This window comes from Denticeps clupeoides, chromosome 1, assembly GCF_900700375.1.
Source record: "Denticeps clupeoides chromosome 1, fDenClu1.1, whole genome shotgun sequence".
Taxonomy (NCBI): Eukaryota; Metazoa; Chordata; class Actinopteri; order Clupeiformes; family Denticipitidae; genus Denticeps; species Denticeps clupeoides.
Genome location: NC_041707.1, coordinates 24,890,031 through 24,911,388, shown reverse-complemented (window position 1 = coordinate 24,911,388; position 21,358 = coordinate 24,890,031). Strand labels below are relative to the sequence as shown.

General features: G+C 42.6%; 1 protein-coding gene and 1 non-coding gene across 7 annotated transcripts in view; one reads left to right on the top strand and one right to left on the bottom strand.

Moving 5' to 3' along the window:
* Nucleotides 1–17,911, bottom strand: part of LOC114784552 (nuclear factor 1 B-type-like) — an 84,889-nt gene extending 66,978 nt beyond the window's left edge. The window contains exons 1-2 of one of the 6 annotated variants that reach the window (XM_028970041.1): nt 17,716–17,911; nt 2,890–3,421 (exon numbers count right to left, since the gene is read on the bottom strand). In XM_028970041.1, coding sequence (XP_028825874.1) covers nt 2,890–3,421; nt 17,716–17,811 — 628 coding nt within the window. In that variant the 5' untranslated portion in view covers nt 17,812–17,911. Of the gene's footprint in view, nt 1–2,889; nt 3,422–3,757; nt 3,920–5,964; nt 6,272–7,076; nt 7,424–17,715 lie in introns of those variants that run through there. The other 5 variants (XM_028970063.1, XM_028970055.1, XM_028970032.1 and 2 more) reach the window with 5 other exon arrangements.
* On the top strand, nt 10,858–10,929 carry trnah-gug (transfer RNA histidin (anticodon GUG)). Its single transcript has one exon. It is a non-coding gene; the product is annotated as a tRNA-His (tRNA).
* Nucleotides 17,912–21,358: the final 3,447 nt, after the last annotated feature.

The following is a 21,358-nucleotide window of genomic DNA, read 5'->3' as shown; positions in this document are numbered from 1 at the left end:
ATAAAAGCATGGTTGACAGAGAAACGTGTTCTGGCTTGCATTATGAAACTGAACAACTTGGAATTTGGAAAAGATAAGCAGATTTTAATAATAACATTAATACTGTGGAATTCTGTGGGAAAACAGAGACCTATCATTGAAGTTTTTAGTAAAAATAATTCTTTTTAATTAAATGATGCAGTGACATTTTTAATCAGAACTAATCATCTGTGAGCCCATCAGACTACTGCGCTGCCTAAGAACGTGGACCTCGGCCAACTGCACAAGACACAAAGCATTTGTCTCTTGGTGCACTCGTCTTAAGGTCAGAGTTTCTCCACTCTGCATTGGCACAAGTTGTCCAGGATGAAAGCATGTGGCTTAGATTTTATTTCATTTTTATTGGAAAAAAAAAAGAAGATAAATACATCCGATGAATGCCAGGGTAAATGGTGAGGAGGGGGACAGAAACAGCTCACTCCAAGACCACCAAGCCAAGTCTGCCACAATGGCTGCCACAAGTGCAGGAGGCAGGGCATGGCACACTGCCCACCAGCACAGAGCACCGTTCCCATCCCCCCACCCCGACGGGCATTCATTTGGCCATGCTCTGGGGGTGCCATGGCAGAGTCTGCCCAGCTTAGCGCAACCCTGTCTAAACAAAAAAGGGGGTAAGTGCCCTCCATTCTACCACGGCAGATGCTCCAATACCCAACATTATTTATCCGGAACCAACCTTTTTTGGTTGTTTCCGGATGAGACCATTTTTTTTTGTTTATATCAATGAGGCTGAGCTACAAAAGGGAATGAGGCGGAGTAACAAAAAGAAATAAACTATTTTCAGTGTGAAGAATTTTGATTAGAAATTGTTCAAAACAATTAAAACAGTTGCACACTAAGATTTGTATGCGCTTTATGTATTCTTTGTACGATTGCCGGAGAACAAAGCATGGCGGCTCCCATTCTGCCACTGCCGAAAAAACTTTCCAACATGCCCACTGCATTGCGGATGCCAACCAACGAATCAAAGGCATGCTGCAAGCAGACAAAGAGGGTTCGATGCCAACCTCCATACCTCTAACAACCATTACTGGCAATTTCCCTGCCTCTCCCCTGGCACGGCGCGAAACAAAATGGTGGCCTCACCGCAGGCTAGCACAATGTGGCTGCATTGTCCGGGCACGGCTTACTGGGTGCCAATCACGTTACACCCAACCTTTACCCTCACAGCACACTGTTTCTTTCCCTCTGTTAGGGTAGGTTTACCTCTTTTAATGCCCCACAGCACGAAATTCAAGCAAACCGCTATTTGCTATCAAGCTGAAATCTAAAAGCCGGAACACAAGGCCTATTTCTTTTTTTTAAAAAATGCTACGTGTCACTGACGGCTTATTACAGAAAGAATTCATGAACTTGGCACACAAACTTAGAACACATACACTTATTCCTTCAATTTTAAGGAATTCTTAAATATTTTCTGCTGTTCCCTAAATTTTCTTGCTAAGGAATTGTATGGGAGTACAAAATAATTATAACAATAATTGTAATAATAATACTAAAAATATAATGGTATCAAATAAAAGAAAAAAAACTTGTCCATTCAAAAACCTGGATAGTGTTTCATTAATTGTTTGCAAGCTGTATAAAAGCTACTTTTGTGCTATCTTGCATGGGCTGATATCGAACAGATTAAGGCGGCTCTATTTGTGCCAACCCGGGGAAAATCAGGGCCGTCCTACAAAGACACAAAAGAGGGTCTGATGCCAACCGTGGTGCCAGTGGCAACCATTATTGTCACTCGGCTATGCCTTCTGCTTTGCCTGGCACCGCTCGGATCACAAAATGGAGGCGCAGAACTCCGTTAATGGGCTAGCTGGGCGGCTCGCTCTCGCTCACTGCCGCTGAAACATGCAGGGAGTTCTTGCATGTAGAGGCATTTATTACATTGTCCATGCCGTGCGAATGTGGATGTACTGGGATGGCAATGCTGACGAGTAGTGTTAAAAAAAAAATGGGTTTCTTTTTCACAAATGGTTTCAGTGTCCCCAGTCTGGGGGGTGATGAAATTGTTCCAGAAGGCTTTTTTGCAAGGCAGGTACCGAGCCAGGGCTTGGCAGTTCATACGGCAGAGAGAAAAGTATCGGTGCCTTACAAAAATATTTTCTGCAACTCGCGGCGCGTTTGTGTGTCTTTTTTTCCCTCCTTGCTGTGAGAAAACGATTGCTTAACTTTTCTCATTGCTGTGCAACTCTGAAACAAAACCAAGTGAAACCGATGAATTTAATTGTAAAATATTTTGTATTACAGGCTTGAAAAATCCCACTAATTTGTAAAAATATTTACTGAAATGTGTAATTAACAAATAGCATATTAAATAGCATATTTTAGTAATACATTTATTTTTACATTTTCTCTAATCAGTTTTATTCAAAAAAAATTTGATTCACAGCTGAAAAAAATCACAGCTTGAAATTAGCCAGTCATAAAAAAAATGATATAATATTAATTTAATATTTTGCTTTTTAAAATAAAGTTATTATTACATGTTGCCTTTAAAAAATTCTACTGTAATTTTGATAAAATGTCTGAAACTAAACGTGTGTCTGTAGATCTCAGTCCAGTGTTTTACGCCTTTATTGATTTATTAAACAATTATTAGACGGCCTAAAACACGGATGAGGACTCTGTGGTTTGGTTTGGTTTGGTTTGGTTTGGTTTGGTTTGGTTTGGTGAACTGTGACTTTTTTTGACGTGTGACTGCTTCCGTGGCCATGCTGACTTGCCATCTTTGCCAAGAGGGCAATGTGTTCCTCACAGTGAACAATCGTGCCCAGCCCACCGCCGACTCCCACTCATATCACTCACACGCCCATCCGTCCATCCACAAACTCATGCCGCCAGGCTGCTTACCTTGGTCTTGGACATAGTACGCTAGAAACAAGTCCAGCTCCTTGACCGACACGGTTATGTGATGCGGCTGGACACAAAGTGCTGGGTTGGTGCAGTGGGGGGACTTGACGAGCCGCTCGCCGTCTGTACTTTCCAAAGGGATGCCCTTGAAGAGGATGACCATCACCAGGTCCAGGCGCCAGACCTTGTCGGCCTGCCGCAGGCAGTCGATGCGCCGGATCTTCCCCTTCTGGTCGGGGTTGGAGAGCACGCAGCACGGGTGCTTCTTCCCGGTAACACTCAGCACAAAGTCCTCGCGGTACTCCTGCCGAATGTCCTTGCGGAGCTTGGCCAGCAGCCTGGACGCCCACTTCTGCTTGATCTCAGGCTTCTCGCTCAGGAGCTCGTCCTTGACCGCTCGTTCCTCATCCTTGGACATCCGCTTCTCGTGCTTCTTGAAGTACTTGCGTTTCCGAGCCTGCAGGTTGAACCACGTGTAGGCGATTGCTCGGACGTGCGGTAGAAGTGCCTCGATGAAGGGATGAAACTCATCCTGCCAAACCAAGAGAGGAAAAGAGATGGGAGAGAGAGGGAGAGAGAAGAAAACAGCAAAAAAAGAGGAAGTTAACAGGAACAGTCTCATAACAGAAGTGACCTTTTTGGCAAAGGCTCTCACTCAATTAGCCAAAAGTTATCCCAGCCAAAACGAAACAGACCATTTAAAATCCAGCTCAGAAATTGCTGGAGAAAAAAAAAGGCAGACAATTTATGTCGTGCCCAAAATTATTTTGAGATACAAAACCGTAAAAAAAAAAAAAAAAAAACGGCACAAGGCTGTGACCCTTGTCCTCCTAGTCAATTTCCCTATAAAATAAAGGCAATTCACGACCATTCTCAGCGGCAGCGGCCAGCCCGCAGGGATAACGGTTCCGTCCACCATCTCAAAACCGAGGCGCCCTGCCTACAATTTCTCACACAGGTGCTGGAACAGCCACAGCAAAGAGGACGCCGCCGCTTTATTTTTCCACTGGCAACGCAGCGGCAGCACAAAGCGCACATATAAAGTAATCGCGCCGCGCTCGCGCACACTCCTCGCATGCTCTGAGCTGGGGAGCGAGCGCTCACGGGGTGGGGGGGTGGGGGGGGAGCATGCGCCCCTCACACTTCCATTTCTCTTACTGAGCCGTTCCAGCATTCCAGTGCAGCTTCACGGTATAGGAGGTTCGCAGGGCTTTTTTTTGGGGGGGGGGGAAAGGGAGCGCAGTCAAACAGCCTAGAGGCAGACAAAAGAAAAGAAGTCTCTCCCTCTCCCCGTTTGTTACCCCTGTCCTGTACACACACATGCACGCGCGCACACGCCGGTGCATAAGGAAGAGTCTTTAAACAGGGACACCTGGGCCTCTCCGGGGAGAAACTCTTTTACGCACCGCTTCCCTGTCTCAGAGGTGCGGCAAACGCAACGCAATTTATTCCAGGTCGAAATCAAACCAAGCTGGACAATGAAAACAGCCTCTTGGCACAAACTCTGCATTCTTTGTGCCCCTGAGCTGTTCTGTAAGGGTGGCAATAAAATATCCCATGCCAAAGCAGCACTTGCGAAATTCTTGTACCCCCTCAAGCTTGCGAGGGTTAATTCATATTTGTCGTACTCATACGTATTGTGTGCATGCCCATATGCCCCAGTTTGTTCTATTGAATCCTTCAAAAAGGGAAAACAAAGTCAAAATTCTGGGGTTCTCTCATGCTTGTAAAATTGTCAATAGGAAAATTGCCAATGAAAATTATTCTGGTACAAACTATTCTGGTGAAAATGCATGTGAACGATAAGCATTCTTTGTATTTATTCCCTAAATGCTTTCAGTGACGCCCAACGTGCATCGTAGGACTTTCCTAATATTAAAGCTTGGGTGCAATACAGACAATATTAGGAAAATGTTTGTTCAATAAACTTGTGCAATAGCAGCTAAAAAGTGAAAAGGCCGACCGCAGGGTAGAGCTGAAGAAGGGGACCCGCGCTTATTTTGCCGTGGCCGAAAGCGGGTTCAGAGAGCCAGGCAAGAGTTAAACCACATATTGTTCTTTGTGTAGGCAGGCGGCTGCGCTTGGGGAAACCACAACCGGCAAACCACTTCATATCTCTGCCCTTCCGCGATAGCCTCGTGTGCAGAGCGGAGAAGCCACACACCACGCAGGCCACATTACAGCAGCGTCACACCGCTTCAACAGCCGCTCTCCTCAGACGCTCACTGATAAAGACAGAAAAAAAAAAAAAAGATGGCAAAACTACTCAAACTAACCGATTGCTTTTTTACTTACAGCACCTACTGTGATCATTCAGAGCAATAAAAAAAGATTTGCATATTTACAAACATTTACACTCAAAGTTGCTCCAATTTGATTTTTAAAATAAAATTCATTAAAACACGCAAATATAAACTCCACATCTAAATGTACATATAATTGAGTATATTATTGAGTATATATTGTCCGTTTAGACACTTGTTTTTCTTTGGGTGATTCCAGCCCAAACATAGAATTTATTTATTTGACTTCATCTACAGAATTAAGTCATTCATATGCTGCCACTTAAAAACTACTGTAACTTACGGTCAGTGTATTTTTTTATCTAAACTTGTATGAAAAGTCCGTCTCTTGGCAGATTTTTATTCTGACGCCTTTTCTGCAGCGTTTCCAAGCTCGGCCCCCTCGCGCAGCACAAAGCCGATCTCCCTCAATCACTTTCTGATGCCAAGTAAAATATAAACAGTGGAACTGTGTCAGCCAAAAAAAAGAAAAAAAAAAGAAAAAGAAAGAACTGTGTCCAGCCACCGAATCAGCCTTTATCGCGCCTTTCATCTCCACTCCACGCCCGCCACTGGCTGCCAGTCGCCTCTGACCGGGCAGGAAAAAAACTTTTAGCGCCTTTTTTACTCGCCGTCGCACGGAGGCTCGTTTTATAATACCGGCCAAACCAGCGTGCGTGCGTGCGTGCGTGCGTGCGTGTTGGAGACGTGACATTCCAACATACACGTCCCTTCCCCGAGTCGAGCCCGCGATCTGCGTGGAAGCGGCGTGGAAGCGGCGCGGTGCGGGTACCTGCGTCAGGCAGATGGGAGAATACATCATGACCTGGCGGTGTGAGGAGTGCTCGGCTCAGGCTGACTGCTCCTATCTGCTCATCCCTCTCTGTCCACGCGCTACACCGTTATCCTCATTTGGGGGGAAAATGAAGGGCTCATCCAAAAAAAAAAGTCCGAAGTCCCCTTCAGAAATGAGGAAGGGAGGCGAACTTCAGACAGCGTGAACCATCCACCCAAAAAAAAAACTTTCAAAACGCTAAATGAGAAAGAAAGATCGTCCCGGAGTACGCGGAAGGCGGTTCAGCGTGGGTATAAAACGGCGCGGGAACAAGCTCTCCTCTCTTTAATTCCACCCTCACACTCCTCCTCCTCCTCCTCCTCCTCCTCCACCAGCAGCAGCAGCAGCATCTCGCGAGCCCACCTTCTCCTCTCCTCTATTCCACCCCGCTCCTGTCGTGGAAATTTCCCCGCATGACACGAGCCCGCGGCGGCCGTCCGCTCCACGCAGCCACGCAGCCGGCGCGCGATCGGCCGCGTCTCAACTAAAACAATAAAACGCGAGGACACGATTTTTAATTGTTGTTGTTCATAAAAAAAATGATATCGATCACTTTCAACTCGCTTAAGTTGTCGGACGTGCGAGAAGTGAATCCGGCAACTTGTGAATACCTGGTCCATCTGCCCTGAAACAACCTACACAACTCGAATAAAAGACAGAACACGCAGGACACACTTTACACCGTGGACGTGCTTCCTTTACTGTGGTTTCACTACAGAGCAGCGGCAGCGCTTCAACTTTGGCGCCGTCGAAGTCTCGCACGGGACCGGGGCGGGAGTCGCGTCGCGTCACACCGGTGCTGACTTTTCCCCCTCCCGCGCCCCATCATCATCATCATCATCATCATCATCATCGTCGTCGTGAAGGACATCGCGCTGACCCGGCCGGCGTCGCGATGCCCCCCCCCCCACCTCCACGACTCGCGGCGAGGGGGAGTCGGGGAGTCAGGACGTCTGCCAAGCGCAGCCCTCTCTGCTCCCGAACTCCGCCAGCTACTCCCGACACGCGGGATCGCGGCGCAAACACGACAGTCACACCAACACAGTAAATGACGTGAAACGTCCACGTACCATTGCACTGTACTGCATGGATATAAACGGGGATCCTGGCGGCTGGTGAGGGAGAAGCCGGTACCTTCACATTTCTCAGCTTCAATGTTGTGCTTTTTTTCAGTTTTTCTTTTTCTTTTCCCTTCTCGATGTGGTGCTTTAAAAAAAAAATCAACACCGGAAGAGAATTCTTGGCAGACAGGCGGCAAAATCAAGTCAGCGAGCACCTCGGTTTTTTCTTTTTTTTTTATTTGATCTTCCTTCCTCTTTAAGTCAGAGTTTTGGATGCGTTTTTGGTGGCTCAGTTGAACGCGGTCCAGAAGAGGCAGAGTTCTTGGAACTGGGCAGGTCTGCGCCTTTACTTTCTGTCTGGCCGCCGAAGGGGGAGCTGCGCGCTCGGGCTCCGCTGCTGCCACCTGATTGGTCGACGCGGCGGCGGCCCGGACCCTCACTTCCGCTCCGCGGACGCCTCATTTGCATATCCGAAGACGAGCGGCTCGCGCGGACCGAGGAGGAAGGTCAAATTGTCCCGAGCGAGAATATTTACTTTAAAACAGATAAGCAGGCGGAATGTAACAAAAAGCACACGTGCATTTTATACTTCGGTTTAAAACAAGCGTGTATTATGCTAAGGAGAACACGAATATGATTTTAATATTGTTTATTTAATAAATAAGATATCAGTGTCGTTACAAGGGGTTGCAAGGTTTGAAAAACGCAGTCATTTAGGCACTTACATGTACGCACAGGAGTAAATACACATTTATGGAGGAATTTCCCGAAAGTTCCCAGAGAAAAGTTCTTGCCGAATCCACGCCGCAAGCTCCCACGCGCGCGCGCAGGTTCGCGCCAGCTGTGGACACTCACACGTGCGCACCAGCGGGGCGAGCGGGACCAGGTGAAAGCTCACACGGGGCAGGAGTGACGGGACCTCCAGAAAAGAAAGGAAGGAAGGAAGGAAGGAAGGAGGGAGGGAGGAGGCGAGGTGGGAAGGTGGAGAAGGGCGGACACGGAGCGGACACGGACACGGAGCGGACACGGAGCCACATTTCCCCGCTCGGAGTGAAGCAGCCGGGAGGCGGAAAGGGCGGAACACCGAGCGGCGGAGCAGGCACACACCGGGTAAGATCTCGGTGATACTTTTTCTCTTTACGGAAACCCATTTGGGGGTGAAAAAAAGTTTACAGAGACGTGCTCGCGCCTGCCGAGTTGTTGCCACGGGTGGGAATTCGCGACGCGTGGCCGGCGTCCCCGTGAGCGCGCATTTGACAGTTTCATCGTCACGTTGTCGCGGGTGGCGACATTTTTCGGACTGTCAGTGGCTCTACACACGTAAAAAAAAAAAAGGAAAAGTGAACTCTCCACACCCAGCACACCCATCCCTTCTTCTTCTCCCACTTCTTCACTTCCGATCCTGAAACATAGACATGACTGCGTTTTTATTCGGCTGCTCTTTACTATTATTTACAGGCAAAGATGAGCTGCTCAGTCGCCTACTATACTTCCCATACAAGCTGTTTTTTCGGGAATGGTGAACCTGCACATTTACCGGGAGCTAATTAGATCATTTGGAAGGAATTGGGACACTTACTTTAAAAAAAAAAATTGAAATGTGAGATTTCCAGGGAAGAATGTAATATCATAAGCATCCGTTTATTTTTGCTTAAATTGAATTAATATAATTTTATTTTAATTGTTAACTAATTAGCTATTTCAATTCTAATATCAATTGGATATAAATTCTTGTGATTGTCATTTTTCTTAATATGTTGTTCCTGGTTTTGTTGATGAAAGACCAAAGAATTTGGCACTTAATAAGACATTTAATTTGCTGTTTAAATGTATCTTTAGGTTATCGTAAGTTTGCTAATTTTACATCACATAAACATTTAGCAAATTTTTTTGCAAACCAGATTAAACCACCACATCGGCCTTTATGTCTGCATTAACCCATTTTTAAAGCATGTTTTCCAGACCAGTGAGAAGTCAACAGCCCTTACTAGAGACTTGCAGCCTCTGGTGTCCATTTGGATCTTTTGGAGCATTTGGAGTGTGTGTGTGTGTGTGTGTGTGTGTGTGTGTGTGTGTGTGTGTGTGTGTGTGTGTGTGTGTGTGATGCTTTCAAGATGATAAAAGATGCTTTCAAGTTGTGTGGATTGGCATGTGCCACCCACAGCTGTAATGAGTGTCTGTGTCTGTGAACAGGTTCTTAGATTCACACACTTTTATTTGTGGAAGAGAGAACAGTAATTGCTATACCATTTTGATTTATTATTGTTGTTATAATGTTATTTACTTACTGTCCAAACCATGAAAAATCTACATTCTTTTCAATATATTTTTTCATAAACACTAAATATCTGCAAAACCATGGTCTTTTCTGTTAAGGTTTGGTGGTTGTCATTTTACCATTGCAATTCAGATGGAATAATAGAATGTTCTAAAATAATATGCTGTTGATAGTGATATTTAGGTGGACTTTTTTTAGGTTGAATTTTGTAAATTCACTTGACATACTGTGACATACAATTACTGTGCATTTTTTTTACTATTTAATGATACAGTTATAAATAAATCATATATGCTGCACATTTATGACCTGAGTCCTGGAGAAACAATATTGTAAATAAGTCTGCAATTAATTATATAGTTTTATATGGAATATGATTTTGTTGATGAAAATATATATAGCATCTTTTTGGACTGAATCTGTTCGATTGAGATGACTTCACACACCAGACTTGTACAGGTCATTAGTGAAAATTATTTCACTGAATCTGTCACAGCCGTTAAATAAAAAAAGAAAATTAAAATTGTTCATGTTTTTGCTTCTCTAAATAAAAATATTTTTTTCATATTTTTTGCTGTTGTAATTATTATTTGTTTGGGCCTTTCAATGGACACTATATTAATTGACAATATGACAGATACCATGTAAAAGGTTCCAAATTTGTAAAGTTTTTATTGCAACTCAAGAAGTGTTTTAGCATTAAATTGTAGAACACAAACTATCCATCACAGTCTGAGAAATCCAGGTCCTAGACTGAAACAGAACCTCCATAACCCACAAATGGGAAATGAATCCCTAGTTCCTGCACAGTGGTGTTGTTTACACCTCTTTTATATATATATATAAAAATCTAATGCAAGGTCAAAATGTAAACCTTGTCAGTCCAAGATGGGGAAGGAGTGAGTTTATCCAGGAAAGACTGAGGATCTGTGGGGCTTTTGGACACCTGTCTTTTGCTAGCCTCAGGGAAAGGGATGGGATGGAGGAAATTGGTTCACAGTCAAGTCCATTCTAAAATACCATGTGCAGCATGTTCTGCTGCAATACAGAGGCCTCATCCCCAGACCTTTTTTCCCCGGCCAGACGAGAAAGTGTCTTCAGGCAACTTGTTCATAAGAAGAAAGAACGAGAAAAAAAAACTTCCACATACAAACTGGACCAAATTCACCACATTCCCACCTTCCTATCTTGGTTCAGTCTAAAATAATATAGTTAAGATGCAAACTGAATAAACCTGATCTCATCTAACACATTTCCGCAGATTTGTCCGCCTAGTTTGGACGCTGCGCTGAGCGAGTGCTACATAGTGCGCGTTGATTGGCTGCCAAGCTGCCGTCGGTCTCGTAAAAGACACGTTTTTTACGATATTTTTGTAAATCGTGTCGATCCATCGTAATTATCCGTCGAAACGTGAGAAAAAGCTCTCGACAACCTCCGCGAAGTCCCATTAATACGCCGCGCCGCCTTTAAGAGCGCGCGCCTGCGCCGGAACCCTCATCTGCTCCGTAGCTCGCCGTGATCGTATAGTGGTTAGTACTCTGCGTTGTGGCCGCAGCAACCCCGGTTCGAATCCGGGTCACGGCAGGTAAAACCTGGCACGGCAACGAGCAGAATTTTCCTCTTTTATTTAACATAAAAACATATGTAATTTAACCAAGCCTTTTCCGGTTTAATAAAAAAAAACAAAACATTTTTTTACTCCAAAAGCCCGGAAATACTGGAAAAGCCAAAAAGAAAATACGATCTTGTCGATATTTGTTTATATGTACTTACGCATTTCTTTACACGTGGATGCAGCAAGAATATATTTTATCTTGGGTGGGGGGTTAATATTAATATGCCTAAAAACAGATTTTGTACCTCCCCATTTGCCCCAAAGAGGTGCCTCATTTTTAACGTCAAAGCCTATTCTTAAAGCAGTTTGTCTAAGCATCGTTAAGAAATGTACGTTCATTTAGTTTAACATTATCATGTTTTATACCGGAGCGTTCGGAATTTTGATAGCATTATCCATCCCAACCACTAGAGAGCGATAATAGACCTTTTAATGCACACACACACACATGACCTTTCGGTATAATCAGAAAAGTTGGTGCCATGTCAGGGCTCACATATTATCTGGGCACTAAACCAGTAAAACCAGTAAAGGAATATGAAAAATTCCTTAGTAATAATAAATCTATACTAAGAATGTTAAACTATAATAATACATTTATGTGTTTATCCTATTAATAAATAGGACATTTTACTTAAATTAAGTACATATATTTAATTAATTGAAAATTAAAACAATATACATTTCCAACTTATAATTGAAAGAAAAAGGATATGCCCAGAGATTTAATTGATCGATCTCACCATTTGACCAGAGTATAAAAAAAAGAAATAAATAAAATTAATCAATTGTTGAATATTTCCCTAAATGGCAATTTAAACACAATGGACACCAATAATACTCCAAAAATATTAATAAAACAAAAATTCTATACAGGCCATGTACTGACCTGCTGACTGACCATGTTTTAAAAGAAACCACAAAAGCACCCAAACTAGCCAACTGAATTAGTGACGGCCAGTTTGTTTGGTAAGTGTCTGTCCTCTACGTAATGCGCTTCCTTCCCCATTCATTCTCTGCATGCATGCAGGGGTTAACTGTGAATGGCATGACCATGATCTGTGGCTGTGCGGGTGTGTTTCCCATGATTTGGCCCCTGTCTCGGAGCAGGAGTGAATTGCCCCAACCTCCAAAGGCAGGTCTCACAGCCACACGCAGCAGAAAAATACCCTGCACCTGCTGGGGCCACTGAAAGGCCGTCCTTGTTCCACGCAAACACTTACCAGCCGTCAAGTGTGAGAGCAACAATGAACGACCCAGACAAATAAACAGGGAGAAACTTCAGAGTAAACAAGGCTCTGCTGCCAAACCCTCTGAAGCTCCCATTCACAAACATTCGAGTCTCACAATAGACACAGTGAGCACCCACTGGGACAAAAACAAAACTGCAGTCTACTGCATCACCCCTTCCCTCTCCCTCAGTCGCTCTTCCTTCCCGCGTTTTCTGCAAGTTCTCCTTAGTAACCCCTGTTAAACCACATCGTCCGTCTCATTCTAGCTCATCTCATGCCACAATATTTTGCCACAAGCCGGTACTTTTATCACATCACCAATGTCACAGGAAGCTTTGATGTGAAAATTATTTGGCACTCCTTGGTATGCTGATTTATTTTGTTTTTGAAACAGAATGACGCTATTGAATGAAGTGACAGTGCTGAGATATTGGGGGTTTCATTACTTGTAGTCCTACAGACCCTTTTTCCACTGAAGCATAGAAATATTAATCAACATTACTTCTTCAGAGGATGGGGGATGAATGTAAATATAGTCTAGTCTGATGTAAAGCGATTAGACACTCCTTTAAACCTGTAGTGGCACGTAAGCAAATCTATTACATTTCCTTTGTGAAAAATGCTGTGGCAGAGAATTTGGGCCATTAATCGATGGTTTCTTGCACGTTCAATCACACTGTGGCAAACAAGACTTTAAGGCATTTTTCAATCATCACATTAATGCATGCGTCAGAGATGTAGAGATATTCTTCTCAAAAGGAGAGACAAAAATCTAGCTGGAAATCACAGAGAGGAAATGGTAATGAAAGTGAGCAATTTGGGAGTGGTGCCCAGGAGTAGGCTGTAAATGAAAACTGTGGAGTGCATTGTTACACATTGTAGTTTTTTTACAACAATGACCTGTGGTCTTTTCTCAGAGGTAGCTAAGAGGGTTTGAAATATTCTTGATAGCAATTTATTTTCTGTTAGGGACGACATTATATACAGTGATCAAAGCATCAACACACACACACACACACACACACACAAAAAGTAAGGACCCTAATTATTCAACCAAATATATCTCAAATAAATCTCAAATATAATGAAGCAACTTTCCTGGTACATTAAAACAATGACTGCATGCTTTCACATGTGAGTATATGTATTTTAATTTATTTAGTAAAGTAATTTTATCACTGTCATTACATTTTTCAGGTATGTTTATTTAAAATGGGGTTTTACCATGACTTTGTTAAGATGTGTTTTTTTTGTTGCAGAGGAATTATACGGATAATAATATATATTACCCATTATGGAATTATGGATTGCTTTGCAGAAAAGAATTCTTGCATTTTTGAATGGTTTGGACCATTTAAATAGTTGTTTTTGATAATATAGTATTTGTCCTACATACTTTATTATTTTGGTTTGCAGCAGATTCCTACAGTGTCACCCATGCAGAAAAGTGAAGTAGCTGGCCGTAGGTACATGCCGTTCCCCCATGGCTGTGGTGTCTTTCTCCGGATCTCTGTCCTTTTCCAGGCCTCTGTCAGTGGTGCCCCCTCCTCAGCAAGGCCCACACCCAACAATAGGGTCTTTGTTCAACAATTACCCAGGGCAGATATGCGTTAGGGCTGAATACACAGCACTGAGTAATGCTGAGGGGGAACCACAGGTCTCCTTCACTCACAACAGCGGCCATTTTCTACCCTGACAGACCCTGCTCACATAGATGTGTATATGAGAAGGACTGAATGGATAAAGGAATCTCAAAGTCTGTCGGTGCCTGTGTCCTCAGATTGAGTCGATAGGCTTGAATAATTTGTTACTTTCCTATCTTTACATCATCTTAGTGTAGCTTTTGTAGTGAGTGAGAAAACGAGAAACATTATTTAAGTAACCCATGTCCATGACATATTCTGAAGGGGAGCCATTCGATCATTTATCAAGTCAGATCGCTCTGCAAAAATACTAATAAGCGGCGCAAGCATTATGCAGAAAACTATATTGAACCTTCCCTAATAAAGTTTGCACACAGAGGTGCCTTTGACAGATTTAAGTGCAGACAATCAAGGGGAAGTTGACTATTCACTCTGATAATGATCAGACAGGCCTCTTTTATCCTGATGTCAGTTTAACAGGCGGAATAATTAACATTGTAATTAAAGAGTGGTATTGAACATCAGTCAGGCACCAGAGGTTACAAATTATGTTGTGGGCAGAGTAAAAATGCTGACTAAACACACCCATCATACCAGTCTTATAAGTGATGTATCAAAAATGTCAGATTTGCTATGGCTACCTGTTCACACACAGATGTTAAAAAAAAGTCTGCTATACATTGAGATATTTTTTTTTCATTTATCATTATATGTATATATTTTACATTAAAAAAACTAAAAAACATTTTCAATAATGCCATCTAATATATCATATACATTGTACATGATTATGGCCTTTTTCATATGGTTCCACATCTAAAAAATCACCAAGAATTCATGTATGGAAATATTTTATTTAAATATCTTAATATGAGCAGATGCATGTGCACACACACCTGTCATGGTGAGGTAAGTGATCAGACTAACGTGTTTGGTGAGGCTCACACTCCAAAAACCACACATCCACATTTGTTATAGGAGAAATAGGAGAAATATAACAAAAAAGGCTTTACAAAAATACAACAGTAGCCTAGTACCCGCTTAGTACCATTGTGTCCCTGAGCAAGACACTTAACCCTAAGTTGCTCCAGGGGGACTGTCCCTGTAACTACTGATTGTAAGTCGCTCTGGATAAGGGCGTCTGATAAAATGCTGTAAATGTAAATGTAAATCTCAATGCATTAGCTGTATTTTGCTTGAAATATCATCAATACAATTGTTCACAGTTGTTCACATCTACATTTATGTTAAATCGTTAGAATGGAATTAGCAGACTTTGAGTTGATCAAGACAACGGCAACTCACTAGACTTGTGGGATCCAGCGGTCAACACAACGTATGACAGACACCCAGGCCTGCAGTAACTCGGTTCTCAGCCAAATGTATCACAAGCACAGTGTCTGCGGAGTTTCTTCGTCTTTCTCCCAGCTCCCCTATCCTCTAATCCCTTTAATTGCTGCCTTGTTCAATGCTAATGTTATTCACAATTAGGTTGGTATTATGCTAATCTACGACCCAAATTCACCAGGAGCAGTGTGGCATTGTCTGAAGGCCAGATTGCTGGGAGGTTGAATATAAACCGACATTATGGCTCCCAGCTGTACCTCACAATTGAGACAGGCAACAAAAAAAACATGGCAAATGTTAGAGAAGGTGCCTTGACAGACAGTGAGGGGGGGTGGATGGAAGGGGCAGTTGGTTGTGTACCTTAATGAACAACTGTTGGCCACAGGGATTAGAAACAAACACTGGTTTCCACTCTGAACGTGGGCACTGAAGCATCTGCTCGGTGGGTTTCATTTTTCCAGCTTTTGCCGTCTCATACTGTAAGTGCATCTGGCTCCACGGACCAGGGGCTTGAATTTCATGTCTTATCTAATTCCACCTCTACACATCACCTCCAGCTTTTGGACTATCTGACCACCCAGTACCATGGAGTCTGGAGAGGTCATCCAACTCCTCTCAGGTCACTAACAAGTCCTCAGGTGAACTGTACCTCCCTACAAAAGGGTCCTCCTCCACCGCAGGACAGAAGGGGTCATTGTGACCAATGACGTTTATGTCATTTAACCAGGGTGTAGTTACTTTTGGCAAAAAAAATAATTATAAAATGAGCTACTGTCATCCTTTTCATTGTGTTTTTAATCTTGTAGTGAGTTATTATTTATTCATGAAAATGTGTAACTATTAAGTAGTGTTTGGAAATGTTACATGTAATATAACAAAATAATACATTAATAATAATATTGGTTTGCTTTCTTAAAAACAAAATGAAACCTACATTAAACTATTCAAATAGATTTAGGAATGTTGTTAAAATAGACATTTTGTATGATTAACGTAATAAGGTAAAGTAATCGTTGTAAAGCACAGTTCATTCATTTTTTATTTGCTGTTAAAACACAAAATTTACACATATGTGAAACAGGTTTTAAAAATATGTAACATCACTTACTCACAATATAAGACACTCACTGACTTATTTTTTACAAAATAAACATAGCACTTGACAAGAGATATTTTACTCTAGACACTTTGTAGCATTATGCCTGAATGCTATTAAAATAGCAAATTTGCAGATTTTCAAAGCATGACAGAAAAAAAATATTAAAAATTTTGATTCATTACGAAACAAACAATCTCACATCAGCTCAGTCAAAAAGGTCACATCAAAACAGTCTTGCTTTACCCACCCAGTGTTTTCCCTCACATCTAAGGGGACAGAGGCGAGCGACAGGTCTCCTTCCCCCCAGCAAGTTTGATGAACCTGCCTCTGAAGTTAAATGTCCTGTCTGTCCACACACTTTTCACACACTCTGCATTAGGTATGATAGCCATCCAGAGTCCAGACAAACATAAACCAAAGGCAACGTGATGGCCAGACATGTCTGCAGCATACGAGATTAATATTCACACCGGAACTCTGATCAGGCTTCATTCAGGGATGGGCCAGAACAAGAAAACAAGAGCCCATTGTTTCTGAGAGGAAAAATGGACAAACCCAAGCTGAAGATGCAGGCTGGTGTAGCCCAGTAGCTCTGACTCCGTCTGCATCCCAAATTAAAAAAAAAAACTACAATCTATGAGCAACAATTTTCACTCGAAGATTTACCTTACAAGAAGACCACCAGCATCACACTTGCTAGAACAGAGGGAGGAAGCAAACGGTGAGAAATTCTTTCATTCCCTCGATCTCTCTCTCTTTCTCTCATTAGCAGCCATTTAGCATGTCAAACAGCACGCTCATCAGCCACTGCTTGACTTGCCGTATTCATCGCCGGCACAAGGGGTGCATTGAGACCGCATGTGGCCGAGGGCGGCTAGACAGGCGGCAGGCTGATTAAGAAGTGAGCAGCGACCTGTCACAATAGTCCAACTTCAACCCCAGCCTTCCGTCAGCACTACTGTCACCGAGACCCCCGGCACACACCACCTGCTGAACCTGCATAACCCCAAGTGTCACACTGACCCCAGCTTCCGACACCAAGCACTCCCCAAACTTCCTTTGTTTTCGTGCAGTTGGTCAACAGCACCTCTGCCAAACTTGGAGAAAAGTGTGCGGGTGCTGTTGGCGGGGGGAGGCGGGTGATGGGGGGGTGTCATTTAGAATGAGGCACATTCAGGATGGGTGCACAGATGATATGAGACAATAGAACAATTTTGACTCAAAGATTACCCCATAAATTACAGCAATTGTGGGCAGCAGGACCACAAATAGTGCAGTCCTTTTTTAAAAAGCCACCAGAAAAGTTATTGCAGAAGTTCGCATTCAACTTTCTAACACATGCCATTCACAGCATTGAAGGAGGAGTTATAGAAAAAAAAAAAACGCGAGAGAATGATAGGGGGAAAAAAGTCCCAAAAACAACAAAAAACTTACCATCCACCAGGTCCTGGCTGACATGTCATAACAGAGCTGCCATTTTATGGAGCCGTCTGCCGCTTTCCCCGCCATTAGTCTGTCAGCAGCCTTCATCAGACGCAGCTCAAGGGGAGATAAGACACCTAATCAAGGAGACATCAGCGGAGACAGGCTGAACTACATGTAGGCCAATCCTTATCACACTGCATCATGGGAAAAAAGCTCCTGCACTACCAATGACTCCTGCTTCACTGGTATAATGACAGGATCAGGGATCTGCGTCCCTCACACACGCACGCACACACACACACACACACACACACACACACACACACACATATCACACACACCCACCTCTCTCAAACACACGAACAGACACACACGCACGCGCGCGTACAACCAACACCACCCCCTTCAGCCAGTCCAGCTTTAATTTTTTAAGTGGTGGAGAACAGAGGCATGGTTCTTTTGTGGAGCCCCAAGGAGTCCGGTGAAGGGGCGTCTGGAGGGGCTTCTGTCAGTCTGAGATGGCTAAAGTTTATTTGCATTCTTGTGTGTTGTATATTGTTCCATTCGACCCATGGTTTGCAATAACTTTAACCCACCCCTCCATCAAAAAGAACTAGCACACACACTCAAGTCTGCCCTCCCAACCCCTCCCTTCAGAAAAAAAACGCCCATGTAGATGAGGGGAGGCCCAAATAGAATTAATTTCTCCAAACAAAGGCATGGACATGAGCATTGGGCACAGTTCACATATCACAGACAGCATACACTGACAGAGAGAGAGGGAGAGGGAGAGGGAGACAGCAAGGGAGAGAGAGAAGGAGTGAGAGAACAGCACACAGGTAGGCAGCCGAAAGTTTACTCCAGGGGAAATCACCCACACTAAGAGCAACCATTTCATCTATTTAAAAAAAATGTGTCTACAACACTAGTGTCCAGAGCATGCAAAGAGTGTTCTGAGAGACTCCAGCTGCAGAAAAGCACACCGGCCATCTGAGGAGCCGCTCCTGACTTGCAGATGGAACACAGGTGCAGTGCTAATGATGCAAATGATCAATTCACTAATTACTCGTATATGTGCTCTATTGTGTTCACTCTGTATTTCATTAACTGCACAGCTCTGTTTGTAACTACAGTCATTTAATTTGAAAGGGAATTGTTTTTTTTTTTACATTTCATACATTGAAATATAACTTTTTTACTCCTAGATAATTATGTACATTGCCTGATAAAATATCTTAGTACTTCTCATTACTAATTTTACAAAGTGATTATTGCCTCAAAATATTTATTAGTATATATTTTGTAAATGAACTAAACAAACCTCATGTAGTTAACTATACTGTATTTACATAGATGGACAAAAGTATGATGTTGCCTATAGCTTGTAAATGTTCTACAGAACCAGTTTGTTCACCTTTATCATGAACAGTACACTACATGAAACATGATGTAAATGAATGAATGGAAAATAAACGAGAAAAATGAATGTGCAAATATCTGTTGGTGATGTTATTTCCTTTTTCTTTTCTTTTCTTTCTTTTTTTTGGTTTTCATCATAACTCAGTAACTAGTGAACACCTGAGAAGGATAATGTGAGGTCCTTTTTCTCAATTCAGTTGTGGTACATTTTCACCCAAGAGCAACCTGGCACAAAAACTGGGGAAATGTAGACCTTGCCGTTACTGGATGGACTTCACAAAGGACGTTTTGTTGAAGGAAAAAATATAAAGTACAGAGACAGATAGATCACATGCTTCGATAATGTTGATATATAATTAATACTTTAAAAATACTTTAAAAATCATGAATCATTTTGCCATGACAATATGGAGTTTACATTACATGTCTTCAGTAAAAGGAACTATTTTATGCAAAAGACATTGCAGAGTTGGATTTCCCATAGGTAAATCTGATTTTGCTCACCTAATTTAAGACTGTGTTTAATGTTCTGTACAATTCTAGACTACATCTAGGCAAAGTATGCAATTAACTTAGATGATAAGAGGCAACACTTGTACTTATTTTATATTAATGAACTCTGTAAAATGAGATTAAAAAACTCCAAAAGGTGTTTTTCTAAGGTCTTCCCAGGATTCTATTGGTGGATTAGGCTTCTAAAAGCTTTCTAAAAGCTTTTACTTACAAATCCTAGTAACAGTGTCTATTATCGTACTCGGTAGACGTGACCTTAGCACGTTAGTGCAGGTGTTTGGGTGTTTTATCCATTTAAATTTTTAACTGGTTTGACTAACTACATTATTACATTTGGCTGCTCCTGGTGACATTTTCAATTCTAATCTAAGCTCTGATGTACAGACGGACATTTGGTACATCTTGGTGTTAGTCCTAATTCAATTGAACGAGCAAGAGTCATCATCCCTGGACTGTCAGCTTCTGGGCATAGGCAGAGTCTGTGATGTCAATGCAAAATAAACATGGCATTTATGAAGGAAATAGATGTTGTAAGTTGAAACATGTGTAACTACGTTGTAAGTTGCTCTGAATAAGGGCGTCTGCCAAATGTCTTAAATGTAAAGGTAAATCTAAATGTAAATAGATGCTAACTGAAAGCAGGAACGGGGAGAATTGTAACAAGATGACTCTGCAGTTCTCTACATTGCTGAACGCTACAAAATCCAATGTGTAAACATGTGGGCCTGTCTCACGAAAAATAAAACAGTCCTAATCATTTTCAAGCAGAAATATATAACAGCCATATTTATAGAGTCTCCCATGAAAAGACCTTAAAATAAGGTAAGAGTGCACATCTCAAAGCCATTGGGCATGACGGCACATAGTAATTGGCTTGAAGTAATAGAGTTAGGGGAGCTTTGGCTGTTTAAACCAGTACAAAGTGGCCTTTTCCTAGATCAATCAATTAAGAGCAGTCTTCTTCTATGCAACCAGCCAAGTCTGACACCGATCCTCTGCACTAGCAAACCGCTATAGTGACGATAACTCCTCTGCGCCTCATCAGAGAGCAACTCCAAAGAGCTGTCAGCATGCTAATGAGCTCCGTGCAGATTGTGGTCTTCCTCCCACTGGCCGGCGGATGCATTCGTTCTCATAAATGTTTTCAACAAACAACCGAGGTCACGGCACTGACATTTACAGACTTACTAATCAACCTGCCTCACTGACAGTGATGCTTGCACAGATGGGTGAATGCGAGCATTGTTGTCTGTTTACTGCTTTCTTTGTAAACCTATAGAGACCTTCTTCTGGTGGCACCACATTCCAAACCGCCACCTCCTCACACTGTGTTCCCAGTGGCAGCCAGGCCCTTGCATGTGAATTGTAGGATTGTGTGAGAGAGAAAGAGTCAGACAAATATGAACTGCAGAGGCACACAACTGCGGGCACTCTGGGGCCATGGCATTTACCAACAGGGGCACAGCAGAGAATACCTTTAGTGTTGTCCTCCATCACCCTAACTTAATCTGCCATGCAGGGATGTGTTGTCTTAACTCTTTGTTGTTGCTTTTCTCTCAATGGCTTGCTGTTTTGTACGTTTTCCCTGCACTAAAGCGTGCCGAGTAGATATAGATGATTGCCAATTAAATAATGACATTGGTTTGATTTTGCACTATTCGGTTATTGAAAGTATGCTTCAATGCTCCATTTGGTTTGGTAACAGAAGTAAAATTGACAT